The following is a 22,814-nucleotide window of genomic DNA, read 5'->3' on the forward strand; positions in this document are numbered from 1 at the left end:
GAGATTACTTAAAATAAAATCTTTAAAAAAAGTTAAAAAAAATAAAATAAATTCTAAGCTATAGATTTAGGAAGCCAAATGAACTTCAAGGAGTACAAATAAAAATAAAGCCTCATCTAGAATTATTATAGTGCATCAGAACACCTAAGTCGAAGACATCATAAAAATAGTCAAACTTATAACATCAGTAACTTTCTAATAGCAAACCAGAAATTGACTCAATAGTAACAAAAAGTCCAGATGCAACAATGATTGATCTTTGATATGCTGAGAGAAATTAACTGTCAAATTTGTTTACAGCATAAATATTTTGTAAAAAGAACAAAATAAATATGTTCTCAGGCATTCAGAAACTAAGTTTAACTCCAGCAGATGTACTCACTAAAGAAAATTCTAAAAGATATAACTGAAACAAAATAAAAACGATCTGAGGTAGAGTATCTAAGATACAAGAACAAATGATAGGTAAAGCAAGTGGTAAAGGTCAGTATTTCCACATTAAAATCAACTGCAATTACACTAAACAACAAAAATAATAAAAACAATATACTGTCTTGTGAACATAAAGAAAAAATAAAAGTCATGACAATAATAAAAATAAATTTTATTTTTTTAAAAGATTTTATTTATTAGAGGGAGAGAGAGAAATCAGAAGTAGGAAAGGAGCAGGGGGAGAGGGAGAAGCAGACTCCCCATGAAGCAAGAAGCCTGAAGAGGGGCTCAATCCCAGGGCCCCAGGATCCTGACCTGAGCCAAAGACACATAACTAACTGAGCCACCCAGGTGCCCCAGAAATAAATTTTAAAAAGATATACTGCACAATGGATTTATACAAATGGTTAAGAAAAATTTAAAGAAAGTTTGAACCCTACCTGACCACATACACAAAGACCAATTTCAGGTGACTAGAAGACCTACATGGGACACATACACTTTTTAAAGAAGATAGGCATACTATCTATGACTTTAGAGCGAAAGAAATAGTTCTCAAATATGACAGAAAAAGCACAAATCATAAAAGAAAATATTTAACTTCATTAACGTTAAGAACTTCTGTTCAACAGAAATAGTGAGATGAATAAAATTTCAAGCTTCCAACTGGGAGAAGATATTTTTAATACATGTCATTGGCAAAGAAATAATATCCAAAAGTATTTTAAAAACCCCCACAAATCAAAAAGTAAAAAACTTTTTTTAGTAGCCTAGTATAAACATTACCAAAAGACTTGCTTAGGTACTTCTAAGAAAAAGAGTTTCACATATCCATTAAATATGTAGAAAAATTATCAGTGACATTAGTGCGAAGAAACATACAAATTAAAACTAAAATGACACACTCTTGCAAGCCTACCAGATTAGCAGAAACTTAGGAAACTAAATTCAGCATAATATAAATAAATATAATCTGGTATGTTCATACAAGGTAACCCCATGCATTAGTGAAAATGATGAATTACAGCTGCAGCATGATGGATCACAGGAACGTAATTTTTAGCAAACAAAACGAGTCACAAAATAATAGTATAATTTCATATTCATAAAGTTCAAGAGCAGGTAAGGTGGAGCAATTGTTTAAGGATACCAACATACTTGATAAAATCATAATGAAAATCAAGGGAAAGAAAAAGCCAAAATTAGAGATTATAATTAACCATCAAGAAGGAAATGATTAGAATCAAAATGGAAATGGAGACATTAAAAGTAATATTACTTTTCTTAGACACAGATCTTTATTGTCTTATGATTCTTTATAATGTTGGGAAGGACACAATTTTCTTCTGTCCGAGATTCTTATAGCTGAACTCAGAATTAAATTTACATGAAGCATAGTAACAAAAAAAAATCAAATTTTATACATATGAGGAATCTACAAAGACATGAAATTCCAAAGATAGGCAAAAATGTGGTGTATATGTCATTCTGAACTAAGGAGAAAGGGAGTGTAGAGGTCTTGGGACTTCAGAGGGAAAGAGTGAAATTTGGGACGCCTAGGTGGCTCAGTGGTGAGTGTCTGCTTTCGGCTCAGGGCATGATCCCAGAGTCTGGGATAGAGTCCCAGATCTGACTCCCTGCTTCTCCCTCTGCCTATATTTCTGTCTCTCTCTCTGTGTCTCTCATGAATAAATAAAATCTTTTTTTTTTTTAAAAAAGGTGAAATTCACAAAAAGATAAAAAAGTAAATGTTTGTTGGGCCATGCAGAAACAGTGACTCCATATATCGTATAAATATGATTTTGCCTTTATTCACATTTAATGTTAAAAATTTTAAGCTAATAGTGTGTAAAAACCAAAATAATATATAACATATATCATAGTGTAGGGGAGGAAAGATTGGATCATTAAAGACCCACAAAAATGGGATATGAGATATTGGGATATGGGATATTTAGTTTGCAAATTGGCAGAAGGCAAAGGACATCTTACACAAGTTAAAGGATGGTAGTATTAGAGTAGAAATTATTTTAGAATTTCATTTGTGTGGCCGTTCATTCATTCATTCATTCATCAAATACATCATCATTCATCACACCACCCAGTGTTTTTCAAACTATGAATTCTAGGTACATAGAACTAGCTCAGCAATTATCTGGGGTGAGTATTTGCAGAGGTTCTACCCAAGTCTACCATAGCAGTTCTCCTTTGAATTGGTGTATGTATTAGGATTCTGAAAAATACGTGGTCCAGGTAAGGTATTTAAACCACTATATTAAGCCAGTGTATTAAAATACTATATAACCAGACAGCACCCAGGTTTTAGGTATTTAAAGATTAACAAACTACATGTTCAAGTACTGTGCTTTTTGGAGGACTGCCTAGAAGTGGTGAAGATAGTTGCAATGTTGTGCTACAACTTTCATGCCGTAAATGCTGTAAAGGATGTCCAAGCTCTAGGGCATCCTGGAGGAAAGAAAGTCTACTTTCAGGATAGAAGGGGAATATATCAGGGAAAGTTTCATAGAAAAGGAGATATTTAACTGAATCTGGAGGGGCAAATGATGTTTTGCTATATGGATATTTTGCCAAAGGAAGTGCATTCTGAAAGAAAGAAAAAAAAATACTTCACTAATGACCTTTAATTAACCTTTATTTTTTTAATTTTTATTTTTTTAATTAACCTTTAATTTACTTTGCTTTTGTAACGTTGTGTTTCAAGATATTAGGGGCCTGCTTTGTTACTTAAAACAAGCAGTAGAACAGAAACCTATTATGTTTTTAAAGATTGCCAGGAAAAGCTGAGAAGAAAACTTTTAATCAAATATACCAGCAACTGGTTGCGGTGTACTGTTTTCCTTTATACCTTTGGCAGTTTCTCTGTAACAATAGCCAGTTATTACCTAGGAGCAAAAACTCCTTCTTGAAGGAAAGAGCAAGAGAAAGGAGAGAGATGAGGTATTTTCAAACATTTCTCTGGCTACACTCTTTCAGTGTTCAGGCTGACTTTGAGGGAGGAGAACAAGTAGGAGAGATTCAAGGTGAACTCTCCATGGGGATTTACAGCATAAGGTTTTTTCCTCAAATACCACAACTGACCTCTCTTCTTTGTGTTGATTCCCTACACTGAGCCTTCTCTTTTCATTGTTTTCTGCCCCTCAACTTTGAAAGGATTGACCCAAACCCAGAAAAATTTAAGAAGTGTTGACTTTTGCCAACTTTCCTTGTATTAAAGTTTCTTAAGGACTCGTGGCATTACTTAATGCACTCAGCTTCCCTTTCCAGACAGAAGGGACATTCAAGTACTTGGTTAGAATACTTTTGCTGTAAGGTTTCTATTCAACTTAGTTCATAAACAACACCTTCCAAGTCAGAAAGATCTTGCCCCTTCTTCCATGCCAAAGTTGAAACAGTGAACAAAGAAAGAGGGTTTTATTACAATAAATTCCATACATAGCTTCCCAGCATAGTCTGGAAGATTGTACCTTCCAGAACTTCACAGTGTCAGTGTTCAGTTGGGCACAGCCTGTCTCTCTGAAAGAGAGTTGAGTTATGTTTCCCAAGTGGTTCAGAAATCAGCTTGTGAGACTCACTAATTTGTCCTGACCCTTGGGAAAATCTCTCTTGCTCTGCATGGGCATTGTCTCTATTACCAGTACTTAAAAGATTACTCAAACTTTGAAAATAAACTGTGATTTTTTCAAGAGTGTTCCTGTATGCAATAAGATAAGGAATTCAGTGCAATCCACATTCAGTGGGAATGAACATTGACTGCCTTGCAATAAAACTGGGTATAGTGCTTTGTAATCTAGTCTCAACTGCATTTCACAGCAAGTACTTTATTTTCTAAATAATCCCTTTTCCTTTGCTATTTGTATGTAAAAGCAGGCAATAAAGTAGATTAAAGGACTTTCTGCAGAGCATTTAGGTTGAGATGACTAGTGTAGACAAACCTACAGAGGTGTTCTCATTATCCCCACAACCGCTTTTCTAAAAAGGCTCACATGGTCCATTTCTAAATTCCACATTCTGCTTGCAGCTCACATTATATTGCAATTTCCTCTTTGAGTTCTTAGATTTGTCATATTAAATTGCTTGACTATCATTTGAAGTGATAGTTATAGCTAAGACGTGATCAGCTGACTCAAAAAAAATTGTCTAGAGCAGGCAGTCATAGAGATTCATGTGCAGATAGACCTGCTAAAATATAACCCAGCTTTCTCTTTTTATTGCTTATTACTTTCATGTCTGTGTCAGAAAACAGAGAGAATTACTGTCAAGCTTAAAAACAATGTGTATTTCTAATACCCATCTTATAAACAAACACATTAAGAGCTATGTCCCATTTTGTGATTTTGACCTACCTTTCCTGCCCCTCATGCTTCTAAATTTTTACATTTCAAAGACATAGATGTGAACACACATACACCATCATGCTGTGGTGGGCCAGAATGCTTCATAAACTGTGCATGCTCAAAGCTAAAATATACAGCAGAGAAGTAAAATACTGAGTCAAGTTCCACTGGCATTTATTGAGCACAAGAAAAGTGTCAAGGTCTAGGTTGCTTAAGGGACAATACGAAAGTAATCTAGCCAAATTATCTATAGTGAAGGCAAAATTCCTATATAATAGAGCAGAGAATCCTGTAGGAGATTGTGGAAAATTTTGATTAATTTTGACCAGGAATATTGAAAAAGACTTCATTAGAAGAGGTGTGATTTAAAATTGACCTTGAAGTGTGAGAGAGATCTTCAAAGAAAGAAAAGGATCATAACTTAAACTTCTGCTTTTGTTGATACCAAATATACAAAATCTTGAAACAAAGTAGATTGCATTATTTTCATTTAAATCCTTTTACATTGGGACACCTCGGTGGTTCAGTGATTGAGCATCTATCTACCTTTGGCTCAGGGTGTGATCCCGGGGTCCTGGGATAGAGTCCCACATTGGGCTCCTCGTGGAGAGCCTGCTTATCTCTCTGCCTAGGTTTCTGTCTCTTTCCCTGTGTCTCTCATGAATAAACGAATAAAATCTTTTAAAAAAATCCTTTTATATTGCGCACACCAGCCATAGTACTCCAGAATATTATGAGAGGAAGCACAATGAGCATGTATGTACACGTACACATTTAAATGGCTTTTTGTTTGTTTTTTACTGATTTAAGGAGATAAAAATAAAAGTCTCTCATTTGTTTGTCCTGTTATTGTTTCTTATCAATTTCTTTTGTGCTTCAGCGTTTCCTTACTTTTTGGTTTCCCAATGTGAATGCTGCTGTGAGATTGTTGATATTTCAGAAGTTTCAACTATGATATTTTCATTACTGATATTTGTGTAGAATTTGGGAGGGAAGGGGACTAAAAAAGATCCATAGTTACTGAATTGTATTACCTCAGAATTTCCTAAATATTCAAAGAAAGGCAATTTGGTTAAAGTTAGCTCTCTTTGGAATGCAATTGGAAAAGGGTGGGGGAAGGAAGGAAGGAAGGAAGGAAGGAAGGAAGGAAGGAAGGAAAGAAGGAAGGAAAGAAAAGAAAAGAAAAGAAAAGAAAAGAAAAGAAAAGAAAAGAAAAGAAAAGAAAAGAAAAGAAAGAAAAGAAAAAAAAAGAAAAGAGAAAAGAAAAAATAAGATCTTATTAGTAAAGCTTTGCTATTTAAGTGTGTAAGTCCCAGTAAAATTTATTTATAAGGCCAAACACTACAGCCAGATACAATAGATGTTTCAGGGGAACAAAGAGAAGAACAACAAAACTCTCTTTGACTCTGTTACCAAATGACCTGATCTGGAGTTTACTGGGATGGTTGATTGATGTTGAGTGCCATTGGCTAAGAAGATCTTCAAAGTGATCCATGGTTAAGACTAGTTTGGTCCCTAAGACAGCTCTAAATCAATAGAGTTCCATTGCTTTGCAGTCAGCCATTTCAGTCATATTAAGGACCATATCAAAGCAACTCCACTGCAATTTCATCAAATACTCAGCAATCTACCCAAAAGTGCTGTATTCTGTCATCTGTATAGACCCATTTAAAGAATAACTACAAACTAGGAGAAAAAAGAAGAATAACTACAAACTAGAAAAAGGACTTTTGCTGAGGAGCCCTATTTGAAGAAACTTGTACAAGATGCTACAGGAATGTAAAAAAAAGTGAAGTTTATGTAGTATCAAAGTAATCACAAAAGGAGGTGTTAAAATTTAAATATCATTATCTCTTTCCGTAGCATGTAAGTTGTCAACCATTGCTGGGTAGAGCATTTCTAATTTTTTTTTTTTTACCATGGTTAAAAAAAGTCACAGGTGATATTTCATGTTATTTATAGTTTTTATGTTTTAGATGATTCAGAAATATTGATTAATATTACAAGGCTTTACCAACTGGCATTTCTATACTATAGGTGGAAATTAAATGGAACCGATGTTGACATTGGTGTGGATTTCCGCTACAGTGTTGTTGAAGGCAGCTTGTTGATCAATAACCCCAATAAAACCCAGGATGCTGGAATGTACCAGTGCATAGCAACAAACTCATTTGGAACAATTGTTAGCAGAGAAGCAAAGCTTCGGTTTGCTTGTAAGTAGCAATTATATCATGCTGCAAATGTTACTTTGAGTTTTTGTACCATTAAGCCTTTAATACAGTTTCTTTATAAAAACCAAATAGATTTTAATTTGTTATATGATCTTTACCTTTTTTACATATTTGAAAATATCTTGTTTATAAGTTATAAACTTAAGTGGAAGATGTTTTCTGCTTTTATAAGGTTTAAAACAGTTTGATTATGTGAGAGTTTGTTATGGGACTCTACATATATAAATTCACAGGCACTCAAATTTATACACAAATAAATTTACATACACAAGAAATTACACACATAGACACACACATTATAGAGTATATATAAGCAAGCAACTGAACTGCCAGAAATAGTCAATTTGAGAAGTATTTAACCATAAAACTCAGAGTTGCAAAAAATGTTGGTAGTCTAATAATACTATAATTCTCTAGTTTTTCTCTCATTTTATAGACTAGGAAAATTTTTTAAACCACTATAATAACAACGAAAAGTAGAGACAAAATATTAACTTTTACATTATATCTTTTGTATTTCCAGTTTAGAGCATTTAAAAAATAAATTGCCATCTCTTAAGACCATCACCTTGTAAAAGTTCATGAGCATATCAAAGAAAGTAGAATTTAAAAATAGCAAGTTGAAAATAAAATCCACAGGCAAGACTTGTGAGTACACATTTGAGTATAGATGACTTTGGAAATTTATGTTCACTTACATTTTCAAGGGTTTATGTATTTGCATATGATTATATATTTCCTTGTGTAAAATCCCAACTCATACAGCAGTGCATTAATGTCAAAGGTTTCATAATTACAAAGTCTGTTGGCAGTAACACTGTAGAATATTCTCATTAACAAAATCCTCTCTGGGAACTCAACATCAAATACATCGAATATCCAGTGCTTAATCTATTATTGCCATCAGGTGGCATTTTTACTAGTTGAAAAATGAAATTTCTGGGGCACCTGGATGACTCAGTGGTTGAGCATCTGCCTTTGGCTCAGGGCATGATCCCAGGGTTCAGGGATCAAGTCCCACATCGGGCTCCTGACAGGGAGCCTGCTTCTCCTTTGCTTATGTCTCTGCTTCTCTCTCTGTGTCTCTCATAAATAAATATATAAAATCTTTTTCAAAAAAAAAAAGAAAAAGAAAAATGAAGTTTCTGAGTATTAGGTATATGTAGGATTAATTTTGTTTGTGAATATCTCCTGATAGAATCCGCCAAATATTCTCAGGTGTGCAGAATAATAGAAGGATAGTATGTCTGACAGTGTTACAGAATGAAACAATTTATTTCTCTTAGTTTAATGCAAGTCTGATACCTGTATTTATTTTTTAGGAATGACAAGTGAATTTTATTGGATTCATTTTGGAAGGTAATCATAGAATCATGGATTTTTCAGAGCAAGGAGATCTCTGCACTCAGTGAAACTCTGTACTTCTTTAGTTTTGGGGCTTCAAAACATAGGAAAACTTTTAAGACAGTAACAGTAACAACAAAAAATAAGAGGTTGACATAACATTACCAACCCTATTTTTCTAATGACATTTAAAAAACAAATGACCAGCTCTTAAGACTATCCTTTTGTAAAAGGCATTTCTACTACCAAAACTATCCAAAAGACAGAATATCTACTTGAGGATGGTCATTTAATTACATTATTTTAGCCTAAGGAAAAGCACTACCACTCATTTTGTGGCTGAATTGGCCTGAGGACCAATGTTTGATGTCCACCTTGTTTATTCCACTTAATGTGTAATGTAGGCATCCTGCCACCCTTGGAATCCAAGGTTGATACTTGTTCAGCCTTCAAAATTCTAAAAACAGAGAGCTCACCTATTCATCACAAATCATCCTGACCCATGGTAGACTGCTCTAGTTTTTCAAAAGTACAAAAACAAACTCAATATCTCTTTCTTAAAATTGAGCTAAATATTTTTATTTCTGTCACTCTAACTCCCAGTGCTTACTGTATGATTCTGGTTAGGCTTCAAGTATGTAAATGTGCCTTGTTTCATAATTGTTATCTTCTCCAAGTATTTAATCGACAGCCATCTTCTTCATAACACACTCATTTATGTACATTTATCTATTAAATTGTGACCGTATCTAAATGGTCACATTTAGATTCTATGCATGTGCCTTGACCTTTGCAGGGGACAATGGGAACAGCAGTATTCCACAATGTGAACTTCTTTTTCATTGAATGCAGCTGACATTAATATTCATCTTTTTTAAAGCCCTCGTCTCACATTGTAACCTTATTTTGAACATACAGTCAAGTAAAATCTAAGGATTGATTTTTTATGAGTGTCTATTAATCCCAAGCTACCCAACCATGTTATTTTATTAACCTAAATTCAGAATATTATATTTACCCTATTAAATTCACCTTCTGAGTAGTGACCCTTTGTTCCCTCATAGTTGAAATTGTTTTAAATCTTTTTTTTTAATCTGACATATTGATTGTCCTCCTCCTTTAATGTCAGCAGAAAATTTGATAAGCATGTGTACATTCAAATAATTGATACAACATGTTGACCAGGACAGGGCAGCATGCCAATACAGAACTTCCACTGAGATAGAATTGAACTTTTAAATCAATATTCTTTGCATGTTCTTATTCAATTAGCTACAATTTTTCCCAAACATTCTATAATTGAACCCCAGCTTCTCCTATGTGTTCTTGAACTAGTGAGAATCTTTGCCAAAGGCCTTGTTAAAATCATGTATTATTTCTTCAGCACCCCCTCCTACCTGGTCTCCATGCATCTTCTCTACATCTTTAAACATTTATCATAAAACAGGCAGATTAATCTTTTAAACATGTAAATGAGATCATTCCACCTTGCTGTTTTATGCCTTCTACTGCACTTAGAATAAATCTCAAATTCATTACCATGATCTTATTTTAATTTCTTGAAAATGAGAGACTGTCATTTGCACTTGAGCCTTAAGACTTTCATTCCCTGGAAGCCTGAGTTGCTCAGTGGTTGAGCAACTGCCTTTAGCTCAGGTCATGATCCTGGGATCCTGGGATCAAGTCCCACATCAGGCTCCCCACAAAGAGCCTGCTTCTCCCTCTGTCTATGTCTCTGCCTCTCTCTGTGTGTCTCTCATGAATAAATAAATAAAATCTTTAAAAAAATTTTTTTTTTAATTTTTAAAAGATTTTCATTCCCTCTGTCTTACATGCTTTTCTTATTTATCCTTCACATGCTCACTTGTCATGATCCTTAATTCTCAATTTAGATATGACCTCCTAAGAGAAAGTTTTCACATCACCCTGTCTAATCTAATAAATAATTCCTATCATTTCTCTTCTTCTCTTCTGTTTACCTTCTTCTGCCCCTCTACTTCTACATAACAGTATCCTCTATTTCATTCATTAGGACTTAATACAACCTAGTAGCATGATTTTGTATATTTATTTTCTCTCATTATTTAATTGCTATGATAGAATCTAAGTCCTAAGAGAACTGGGACTATCTTGTCCATCCTTTTATATGCAAAGTCTAGAACACTTTATATGTATGAATAAAGAAATTCTTTAATTCATTTCCTCTTTAGTGACACAACAAAGAAAATATCTGTATAAAATTACTTTGGAGATGTTGTATTTTTATAAACCTACATACTTTATATTATAGTCATTTTCTAAAATCCAACCTCTTGATCTTCACTCAGCAGTTTCTAGACTTTTTTCCTAATCTTTTAAAATAAATTTCTTTTAAAAAATTGCCTTTATTCAAAAACTGTTTTTAATTATTTAAAATAAAATACTTTTCTTCAGTGATACAAGGTGAAGCATGACAATAACATCTCCTGAATGTCACTAACTAATTGCTTTCACCCCAAGCATTTTCATAATCAATGAGGGAAAAAAATGTCTTTTTTTTTTAAGATTTTATTTATTTATTAATGAGAGACAGAGAGAGAGAGGCAAAGACACAGAGGGAGAAGCAGGCTCCATGCAGGGAGCCCAATGCAGGACTCAATCCTGGGTCTCCAAGATCACGCCCTGGGCTGAAGGCGGCGCTAAACCACTGAGCCACCTGGGCTGCCCAAAATAATGTCTTTTGACCATACTTACTATACTATAATATGCAAGTGAAAATATTTCTTCATTTTTAATCATACAATTTTATGGCTGAAACAGACTTTAAAAGATTTCTGGGCTGTATCATTTTAAAAATCAAAATTAAGATTAGAGTAAGTGAATTACTCATGGTTATTTACACAGTGTATAAATGAAAGCCAAGGAAGACTAACCTCAGATCCTAGTTCAGTGCATCCTTGCTCACCTCTGCTTTAGACTCACCTTGATTGATAAGAAAACATCCCTTCCTCTTTAACATGTCAGAACTTTAAGACTTATTATTATACTTATATAAATTTATCTATAGGACAATCTCATAAGGTAGACATTCTTTATGGTTGTTTTTCAATCTTTTAATGCTGCTTTATAGACAGAATTTGGTAATCTCTTGTATTTAGCATTTTTAAAAATGAATTACGGGATCCCTGGGTGGCACAGCGGTTTGGCGCCTGCCTTTGGCCCAGGGCGCGATCCTGGAAACCCGGGATCAAATCCCACATCGGGCTCCCGGTGCATGGAGCCTGCTTCTCCCTCTGCCTGTGTCTCTGCCTCTCTCTCTCTCTCTCTCTCTCTCTCTCTCTCTGTGACTATCATAAATAAAAAAAATAAAAATAAAAATTTAAAAAAAATAAAAAATAAATAAAATAAAAATGAATTAATGCATATAGGCAAAAAATTTCATTAATGGAGATGATGCCTTTGAGAACCTACCTCTCCCCAACATTTTTTTCATTCAATATCTTTAGGATAGAAATCCTTCCTTATTAAAAAGGCATAGCATAATTTAAGTCACTCTTGATAATATGTGGACATTTTCATGAGCATACATTTTTTTTAAGATTTTATTTATTTATTTATTTATTTATTTATTTATTTATTTATTTATTCATAGAGACACAGAGAGAGGCAGAGACACAGGCAGAGGGAGAAGCAGGCTCCATGCAGGAAGCCCGATGTGGGATTTGATCCCAGGTCTCCAGGATCACACCCCCGGCTGCCGGCAGTGCTAAACCACTGCACCACCAGGGCTGCAGGAGCATCCATTATTGTAATGCAATTTGGATCACATTTTGTTTTTCAGTCTCCCTGCATATTAAGCCACCGATAATTTTTTTGCTGCACAAGACTACCCATACCCCTTCTACTGTTTACTTCCTCTATTATATCTAAGGCTACAAAACTTCATTGATTAATTTACCAGGGTTGGGGCTCCTGCATGGCTCAGTCAGTTAAGCATTGCACTCTTGATTTCAGCTCTGGTCGTGATGTCAGGGTTGTGGGATCAAGCCTGCCTCAGGTATCTGGTTGAGATTTTTGCTCTCTCTCTCTCTCTCTCTCTCTCTCTCAAATAAATAAGTAATACCTTTAAAAAAATTAACTGGAGTCGATCCAGTGCCTGGCCCTAGTGACTTGCAAAAATAGTTACTAAATAAGTGAATAAATACTAAGAGTAGATATTAAAGTAATTAGGCCACATTTGGGTCATGAACCATGAACCACTGAGTTCAAAGACTTTCTGGTGATCTTTTGGGTGTGTCTTGGAAGCTGGTAGCAGCATTTCTACCCTGAGGTTAAGTAGAAGAGAGTTGACATCTTATTCCAGATAAGAGTATATGTTGAGGCAAGAGGCCTTAGCGTAATAAAAATAATTCATGTGTGAAGTGCATCAAACATGCCATCAACTCCTGAAAACTTGGCCTCAGAGTATATATAGCTTCAGTAAAATGTTTTAGGAATAGCCTTGCTTTAATCTCCTCTTCATCCAAGGGGAAAAGCAACTTGAATGATCTTTAATTCTTAAACAGGCAGCTTAATCAGAAGATAGGCCAGGAATGGAAGGAATTTCAATTTATTCTTTCCACAGTATAATAGTGGGGGTATTTCAGAGGCTTTGTCTATGCAGAATGAGGTGCTACAGCCCCATCAGCCTAGCTGTCCAGGTATCCCAGTCTAAATCTGTTTGATAATCATTGTGCATGGTTATTTAGCAGGGCAATTTTTTCTCAGACATATGGACATATATTTTTATAGTAAATTACAATATGCACTTATATACTTAGAAAATAGTCAAATAACTATCTTTTAAAAATTGATTATGTGGGTTTGAGAAGCTGAGATACTGTATTGTCTAAATTTAGATGGAATGGAATGTTGTTCATTGTTCCATTTCACTTTAGGTGTCCCTAAGCTTTCTAAAATTCAGACTTCTTATCACATTGTGAGAATAACGATAGTTACCTCTTAGAGTTGTTATGAAGATTAAATTATGCAGCATATGCAAAGTTTCAGAATATTTACTTGCTTGAAAAATCTGTGTAATAACTGCTTCTCTACTTTTCTTTCTCTCTTCTATTCCCTGTCCTCTTTCCCTCCTTTTCCTGCCTTTTTAAAATAAAAAGGCTAATAAACATTTGTTTATTGATTTTTCTGCATTTTTTCAGCTTTCAAAAAATAAAAGTAGACATTTAGCTTACATCGTAAAGTTTAATGTCTTTATATTTCCAAAGTAATATATAATGTAAAAGCCATATAGATGTGTGTGTTTATATGTATGTGTATCTATATATGTGTGTGTGTATATATATATATATAGATAGAGAGAGAGAAAGAAATTTTTTTAAATCCTATTTCACCCAACCCCCTGCCTATCTCCCTTCCGGTAACCATCAGTTTATAACTAACATTTACTAAGAGCTTAGGTTTGATGGAGAATAGTACAAGACCTGGAGTTAAATTCTCTCCTTTGAAATTCAGTGCCTCATGTAACCCTGTGACCTTGGACAAGGTACTTATCTCTGCCTCAGCTTTTTCTCCTTAAAATAGGGTTAATAACTATCCCTCCTTTGTTGTAAGGATCAAATAAATTAATCCTATTAAAATTGCCTACAAATGGCCAACAGACACATGGAAAAATGTTCAATATCACTTGTCATCGGGGAAATACAAATCAAAACCGCAATGGGATACCACTTTACACCAGTGAGAATGGATAAAATTAAGACAAGAAACATCAAATGTTGGCAAGGATGTGGAGAAAGGGGAACCATCTCACACTGTTGGTGGCAATGCAAGCTGGTACAGCTACTCTGGAAAACAGTGTGGAGGTTCCCCAAGAAGATAAAAATAGAGTTACTCTGTGACCCAGAAATTGCACTACTGGGTATTTACTCCAAGATACAAATGTAGTGAAACATTGGGACACCTGCACCCCAATGTTCATAGCAGCAATGTCCATGGTAGCCATACTGTGGAAGTAGGCAAGATGTGCATCAACAAATGAATGGATAAAAAGATGTGATTTATAATGGAATATTACTCAGCCATCAGAAAAGATGAATATCTACCATTTATATTGACATGGATGGAACTGGAGAGTACTATGCTGAGTGAAGTAAGTCAATTGGAGAAAGACAATAATCATATGGTTTCACTCATATGTGGAATATAAGAAACAGTTCAGAGGATTATAGGGGAAGGGAAGGAAAACTGAATGGGAAGACATCAGAGGGGAAGATAAACTACGAGAGACTCTTAACTCAAGAAAACAAACTGACGCTGGAGGGGAGGTTGTTGGGGCATGGGGCACTTGGGTGATGGGCATTAAGGAGAGCACATGATGTAATGAGCACTGGGTATTATACGCAACTGATAAATTATCTAACACTACGTCTAAAACTAATGATGAACTGATGTTGGCTAGTTGAATTTAAATTAAAAAAATAAATTTAAAAAATTCTTACATCTTGTCTAGCACACATTAAGGGTTTAATAGATGTTAGCTATTATTATAATGTTTATTATAATTTTATTACTCTATGTTAGATATTATGCCCAGGACTTTGAAAACATTGTCCCATTTAGTTCTCAGTATAGCCCAAGACTGTCCTATAGATGAATTTAAACAAAGTATAAAAACAGACTTGAAGCTATGACATATTAGATAAAGATGAAGGGATGTTTTCTTATCAATTAAGGTGAGTCTAAAGCAGGGGCAAGCAAGAATGCACTGAACTAGGAGCTGAGGCTGGGTATTTTTAGTTCATAGGTGACGAATCTGAGAATTAGCAAAATGAAATAACTTTCATCAAGTATGCAGTGGGAGGAAGACAACCTATGGGGTGCCCAGTCCCTATGGGGACCTCATGATCTAACTCCTAAACAGAAACCCATTACATGGCATTTGCCATGTATGGTTCTCCCATGACACCTAAAACTAAACTTTCCTAGTAGAACTCATAATCAAACCATAAATTTGGGTGGTTGATAACATGTTTCCTTTAGAGACACAAACTTGGAATTTTTAATTCCAAGTGTTTTTTAACCTTTAATATAGTATCTTCATCATTAATTTTTTTGTTTTTAATTTTTTAGTTATAAGCTTCCTTGATGTCATCATGATGTTGATTTACTGTTAACATCTAAAAGCATAATGTTGTATACTGCAATTATGCATACATTTGTGACTCTAATTTTAATATAATTGGTTTCAGGTTCCGTTATGAGAATAATTAATAACAATATTTCTGCTCTAAAAGTTAATATGCACATTTTCAATTTATTATAAGTAGGTTATAAAACACTCTGAATATTGATATTTTATGGTAAATAACCCTGGGTTGGTAAATTGTATATCCCCAAGCAGTAAGTGACATGTTATTATAAGCTTTCTTATTCCCATATCATCCCTCCCTTACATATGAAAAAGATGCACTTTAAATATAGATTATTATGAAGAGCTTCCAAGAGAATAATACAATAATTCTAGATTTTAGCGCATCAAACTTGATTGCTTCATAAACATTGTTTGGGGCCTTTATGCTGGAAGTTCAGCTGTTTTATAACAGTTCAGATCTTCAAAACAAAAGACTTAAATGCTATTCATCATCTCAGGTCCTAGATGACTATAATTCGTACATAAGTATCTCCAAATTGTTCATAGTAAAATTAAATAATGCAACAAAATCCAGTTGTCTGCCTATTGTAGGGAAACTGGCATTGTCTTGGCCACAGGCAAGGAGGTATTCTTTGAAAGAGCACTTGAGTGTTACCTATGCTGATTTCTGTTAGGATCTTTCCTAAGGTGGGAAAAGAAACTAGACTGGTACGTTACCCTGCATTTCTACCTCCTGAGGTAGCATTAAGGAGAAGGAGATAGAAGAGGGAAAAGATAAAAAAAGAAGGATGGAGATGATAAGTTAAGGGGTCCCTTAGATGCAAAAGCCATTCCATTTTGGCCTTTCTATGACCTCAAGCAGTGTATCTGTAAAGGTAAAGTAATTCAATAAACCAATCCATTCTAAGGTTAATTTCATTTACCTTTAGCAATGATGTGGCAACCAACATTTTCTATGGTGAAAATATTTCATTGATGAACAGCAGCTGATTAGATGGTCTCATTGAAATAGATCTTTCATATTGCTGCCACAGTGAGCTTTGAGTTCTCCTTAACTTGGGCACCCTCTGATGACTGTAGTACTGATGGTAAGAAAAACTAGAAAAATGTATTAAATTTAGAATGCTGTACCATGTTTAAACTGGGACTTTTGGCAACCTGGTTTTTTAGCCTTGATTATTGCTTCTATTCACAGTAAATTTCAAATGTTCATTCCTTTTAATATTCAATAATTAGTGTATCTTTCATAGCCAAAGAATGAAATGTGCAGTCAACCAGAACAATAGCTGGGGGTTTGATAGATGGCCAAACCCATGACTGGCTTGACTTATTTTTAATTAGGAAGTCTGCTTAAATAGGCAAACTTTTGTTTCTGAGCAATAAAATGTTGATGGATGACTGGATAAATAATTTGTAAATATTTAGATCAATTAAAACTTAATTAACTAAGAAATATTTGGACAGTAAAACTGAAAATATTTAACAGTGCAGGGCTTTGATTCTCAATAAAGAAGTAAATTTTTCTCATTTGAATAGTTAGAAGTATTTAAACTGAAACTTACTGAGTTTCTGAAATAATATTTTTAATAGATACTCTCTGCCACTTACTATATAGTACTAAAAGACATTATTGGTGATAATCAACATCTCTAGAAGATCTTACAATAAAAATCTTAAAAACTAATCAGATAAGGCCATGCTATATTGGTTCTTAGTGATATGGATAATTGTGAGTTGTGGTATAATTAATAATTGAAATTCGCAGATATACAGCATAATTGTCACTTCTATTTTTTTTTCTGTCCCTTTTACAAAACCTGTTATTGTATAGATAATAGTCAGGGTTATTATTTTGTTAGGCATTTCTCCTTCCACTCATCCCATAGTCCAATTTAGGGTCTATATGACTGACAAGGAATGTTTATGAGTAAATGAATGAAGTGCGCAGATTTTTAAAAAATCAAGAGCATTCTAAGAATACAGTTCACCTGAAAATTGGCAACCAAGACCAGATGGGGATCCAAAGAAGCTTAATCAGACAGTACTTTTAAAAAATCAGTAAAGTTAAAAATTAACACTTTGTATTTTAACTAAAAAATAACATGTTACTAAAATATCATCCCTTTTTGTTTCATTGTTGTAATTCAGTCAACAAATACTAAAATAATTTTGACTGTTTTTCCAATTTAATGTTTAGAGAATGGGGAACCAGTCTTACCTCCTTACACAGTCTTAACTGCTTTATGTTTGCCTGAAATTTTGGTGAACAATCAACTAGGTGTTGCCATTCAGTTGAAAGAGGAAGAGATTTCTGACTTGCAGAAAATGTCGACTGTAGGGAATCACTCTAATCCTGTCACTATCCATCCTTTCTCAGGAGCTTTTGTTTGAGAAGTTATAATATTATAGAGCAGATACATGCTCAGTTATGGTTCAGAATTCAAAATCTAATAGACTATCTTTAGTCACTTGAATACTATTCAAATACCATTTGAATGTCATTCAATTTACCATTTGGTAAGTTACCACTTACCAAAAGACATATCCACCAAGAACCTATAAATGTGACCTTATTTGGGAAAAGGGTCCTTTCTGGTTTAAATTAAGGATCTCAAGATGAGATCATCCAGAGTGTGCAGTTGGACCCTTAATCCATTGGCAAGGATCCTCATAAGAGACAGAGAAGGAGAAGCACAAAGAGGAGAGGCAATGTGACTACAGAGGCAGCCAAGGATTGCCAACAGCCATCAAAAGCTGGAAGAGGCAAGGAAGGATTCTCCCCTAGAGCCTTCATGGTGAGCAGTCTTACTGGTACCTTGGTTTTAGACTTCTAGCCTTTTGAATGTAAGAGAATAAATGTGTATTGTTTTAAGCCTCCAAATTTTGTGGTAACTTGTCTACAGCCACCCTGAGAAACTAGTAGACCAGACACATGTGCAGTTCCTTTCCCATTCTTTGTTGACTACTTTCATCAAGAAGAAATAAAACCATCTAGGTATCAGCCAAAATCAGATATTTTTGTAACTTTATTTTATTAGGGAACTAAGTATGGAGAGGGATAGCCTTGATTAAATGTGTGATTATCTGTGTGAGTTTGTGACCTGCCCTGCATTTGCCTCTGGTGAGCGTAATAGGGTTTTAAACATTACATAGTATGATTTGATGAAATAATGAAAAAAAGGTAGCTGCAGAAATTCAAAAAGTCACCTTTTCTTTCTTCAGCACTTCCTACCTCTAACTTGAAATAGCCCTCTGTAAGCCTTCTCTAAAGTAACTGGGATTGGCCCTTTCTTCATAGGGCAGTGATTTGAAGTGATTCAGGGTAGTTTCTTGGCCCCAATCCCTCTCTCTGGATTTCTTTCTTCTAGGTCATTTTCCCTGAATTTGACCCCTTTGTCTGGCACACTAAAGCCCTAGAAAGTAGCAATTATCACATTTAGAATGTCTGACCTACCTGTGGCTGTAACAGTTCGACTGTGGTCTCTCATGCATTGTTACCTTTCATGTTATGACATTTCCTATCTGACAAAATCCCCTGTGCTAGTGAGGGCCAGATTCCATTGTCTTCACAGGCAGCACCTTGCACTGAGTAGGCGCTAATCTGCACAAGCCATCTACCTCCTAGCTGACATATATTTTCTGCACCACACTAGCTGTTTTTTTACTTCACAGCTATAATAGTGATCCCTTGACAGAACAAAGCATGCTTTAGGGTTCAGAGGTTAAATCTCAAATTCAGGGCTTCATGAAAAAGGGTGTGTGTGTGTGTGTGTGTGTGTGCGCACGCGTGCATGTGTATGTATGTGTGTTTTCCAAGACCAAAATTATGCTGTTAGATATTATATCAGAGAATAAATTCTGTACTAAGCACTGAACCCTTACTGGATGGTACTGAAGATCAGTAATTTATCCCTGATATATGTTTAGGCTATACACCAGTTATGATCAGAGTATTAATTGGCTGCCAAACATTTGCAGTGTTGTTTATCACTTAACATTTCACGTTTGTTCATTTTTTCATAGCATTTACTGTCTGCCACCCACCTTCACCGAATTCAGGGCCTTTGTTGTTCTGTAAGCAATCTCTTAACTTGGACTCATAAAATATAGATTAATTATACCTTAAAAATCCTTCTTTTAAGTAGCCCACAATTATGTTCAAAAGCAGTGATGGGGCAGTGTAACAGAGTCAACAATTGGATTTCCTTATTTTTAACCTCTGATTACTTTGTTCTACTGTTTTCAAATATTATCATCATTAATGAGGGCAGGTATATATGGATAGGTGCTGAATAAATATTTGTGGAATAAGTGAAGTTGAATAAATATATGAATCAATGAAGTGATTCATGAATGAAAGAACAAAAGAATGCAAGAGAAACAAACCGGATTTTACCAGTTTATGAGGTAACACTTCCTCCTAAATATTCTATTCCTTGAACTAGGAAATATATTTTTAAATTTCTAGAACAAGGAAGTGCCCTTCATAAAGTTGTATATTAAATATGATGTTTCTCACTTTAAAAAATGCATCGAAGAAGTGTTGTCTCTTACTTCTTATATAATATTTTCTTTTGATATCATCACCACTGTCTAATTTCAGAACATTGTTAACACCTTAAAAAAGGAACCCTGCAAGGATGCCTGGGTGGCTCAGTCAATTGAGTGTTCAACTCTTAGTTTCAGCTCAAGTCATGGTCTTAGGTTCCTTGGATCCAGCTCACGGTCAGGCTCTGCACTCAGCAGGGAGTCTGCTTGATTCTTTCTCTGCCTCTCTTTCTTCCCTCCCTCTGCTCACACACATGCACTTTGTCTCTGTCTGCCTCCCTCCCTCCCTCCCTCCCTCTCTCCCTCCCTCTCTCTCTCTCTCTCTCTCAAAAATAAATAAAATCTTAAAAAAAACAGGAAAGGATATTTACCTTTTCCTCATTTTTTTTTAAATTTTTTATTTATTTATGATAGGCACACAGTGAGAGAGAGAGAAGCAGAGACACAGGCAGAGGGAGAAGCAGGCTCCATGCACCAGGAGCCTGATGTGGGATTCGATCCCAGGTCTCCAGGATCGCGCCCTGGGCCAAAGGCAGGCGCTAAACCGCTGCGCCACCCAGGGATCCCTACCTTTTCCTCATTAATAGTCAATTCCCAATTCTCCCATTCCTTGACAACTACTAACCTATTTTCTGTTCTCTATGAATTTGCCTATTCTGAGCTTTTCGTATAAATGGCATTGTACAATATGTGGCCTTTTGCAACCTGTTTCTTTCACTTAGCGTAATAATATCAAGGTTGATCTATATTGTGGCATGTATCAGTATTTTATTTTTCTTTATGGCCAAATGGTATGCCATTGTATATATTGATGTAGGGGTCCAAATTCATTCTTTTTCTATTTTTTACAAATTGTTTTTTTTTCTTTTCCCTTTCTTTCTTCCTTTTTTTTTAAATTGATGTATAATTGCCATACAACATTGTATTAGTTGCATGTGTACAACATAATGATCCATTATTTCTATATATTGAAAAATCATTCTTCAGTAAGTCTAGTTAACATCCATCACCGTCCATAGTTGTAGAAATTTTTTTCTTACAATGAGAACCTTTAAGATATACTTAGCAACTTTCATGTAAGCAATACTATATTATTATTATTTTTTAAAGATTTTATTCATTTATGAGAGAATTTATACACAGAGAGAGAGAAAGGCAGAGACACAGGCAGAAGGAGAAGCAGGCTCCATGCAGGGAACCCGACACGGGACTCAATTCCGGGTCTCCAGGATCACACCCTGGGCGGAAAGCAGCGCTAAACCGCTGAGCCACCCGGGCTGGCCGCAATACTATATTATTAACTGTAGTTACCATGCTCTCCATTATATCCCCATGACTTTTTAATTTTAAACTGGAAGTTTGTTCCCTTTGACGCCCATCACTCAATTTCCCATTCCCTACTACTGTTCTCTATTCCTGCCTCTGGCAACCACCAGTCACTTCTCTGTATCTATAAGAAGTGGTTGGTTATTTTGTTTTTGTTCTGTTGTTTGTTTTATTTTGTTTAGATTCCACATATAAGTGAAATCATATGATATTTACCTTTCTCTGTCTGACTTATATCACTTAGCATGATGTCCTCAGGGTCCACACATGTTATCACAAATGGCAAGTTTTCATTCTTTTTTTTTTTTTTATGGCTGAAAAATATTCCAGTGTATATATACCACAATTTCTTTGTCCACCCATCTGTCAATGGACACATAGGTTATTTCCATATCTGGGCTAATAAAAAATAATGCTGCAATGAACAAAGAGTGCATATCTCTTTTTGTGTTAGTGTTTTCATTTGCTTCAGATAAATGCCTAGAAGTGTAATTTTTGTATCATGTGGAAGTTCTGTTTTTTAATTTTTTGAGGAATTCCTCTACTGTTCCCCAAAGAGGCTGCACCAGTTTACATTTACACTGTTTATCTTCACTTCTCTTTATATCTTTACCAACACTTGTTATTTCTTGTCTTTTTGACAATAGCCATTCCAACAGGTATAAGGTGATATTTCATCATGGTTTTGATTTGCATTTCAAAGATGGTGAACATCTATTCATGTACCTCTTGGCCATCTGTATTTCTTCCTTGGAAAAATATATATGTACAGGTCTTCTGCCCATTTTTAAATCAGATTTTCTGTCCTTTTTCTATTAAATTATTCTTTATATATTTTAGATATATAAAGATATACCTTTATCAGATATCCCTACGCTTATCAGATATATGATTTGAAAATATTTTTTCTCATTCAGTAGATTGCCTTTTTATTTTGTTGATGGTTTCTTTGCTGCACAGCAGCTTTTTAGTTTGATGGCGTCCTACTTGTTTATTTTTGCTTTATATTTTGTTGTCAAGTCTAAAAACCCATCATCAGGACCCACGTCAAGGAGCTTATTTACTCTGTTTTCTCTTAGTATTTTTATGGTTTCAGGTCATACATTCACGTTTTTAATCCATTTTGAGTTAATTTTTGTATATGGTATAAGATTGTGGCCCAGTTTCATTCTTTTGCATGTGGCTGTCCAATTTTCCCAGTACCATTTACTGAAAAGACTGTTCTTTCCTCATTGTATATTCTTGGCTATTTTGTCATAAATTAATTGACCATGTATTGGTGGGTTTATTTCAGGGTTTAATATTGTGTTTTATTGTTCTATAAGTCTGTTTTTATTTCAGTACCATGCTGTTTTGATTATGATAGCTTGGTAATATAGTTTGAAATCAGAGACAAATTATTTTGTATATAGATATACTGTTGTTTGAAGGACCATTTGTTGGAAC

The 22,814-nt window shown here is 34.7% G+C and overlaps 1 protein-coding gene across 11 annotated transcripts in view; it reads left to right on the plus strand.

The window, feature by feature from the left end:
• CNTN4 (contactin 4) overlaps positions 1–22,814 on the plus strand; it is a 913,336-nt gene that overhangs the window by 606,759 nt on the left and 283,763 nt on the right. For all 11 annotated transcript variants that reach the window (XM_041761632.1, XM_041761629.1, XM_041761630.1 and 8 more), the window contains one exon: positions 6,825–7,000. In XM_041761632.1, coding sequence (XP_041617566.1) covers positions 6,825–7,000 — 176 coding nt within the window. The remainder of the gene's footprint in view (positions 1–6,824; positions 7,001–22,814) is intronic.

The sequence above is a fragment of the Vulpes lagopus genome, chromosome 7, assembly GCF_018345385.1.
Source record: "Vulpes lagopus strain Blue_001 chromosome 7, ASM1834538v1, whole genome shotgun sequence".
NCBI lineage: Eukaryota > Metazoa > Chordata > Mammalia > Carnivora > Canidae > Vulpes > Vulpes lagopus.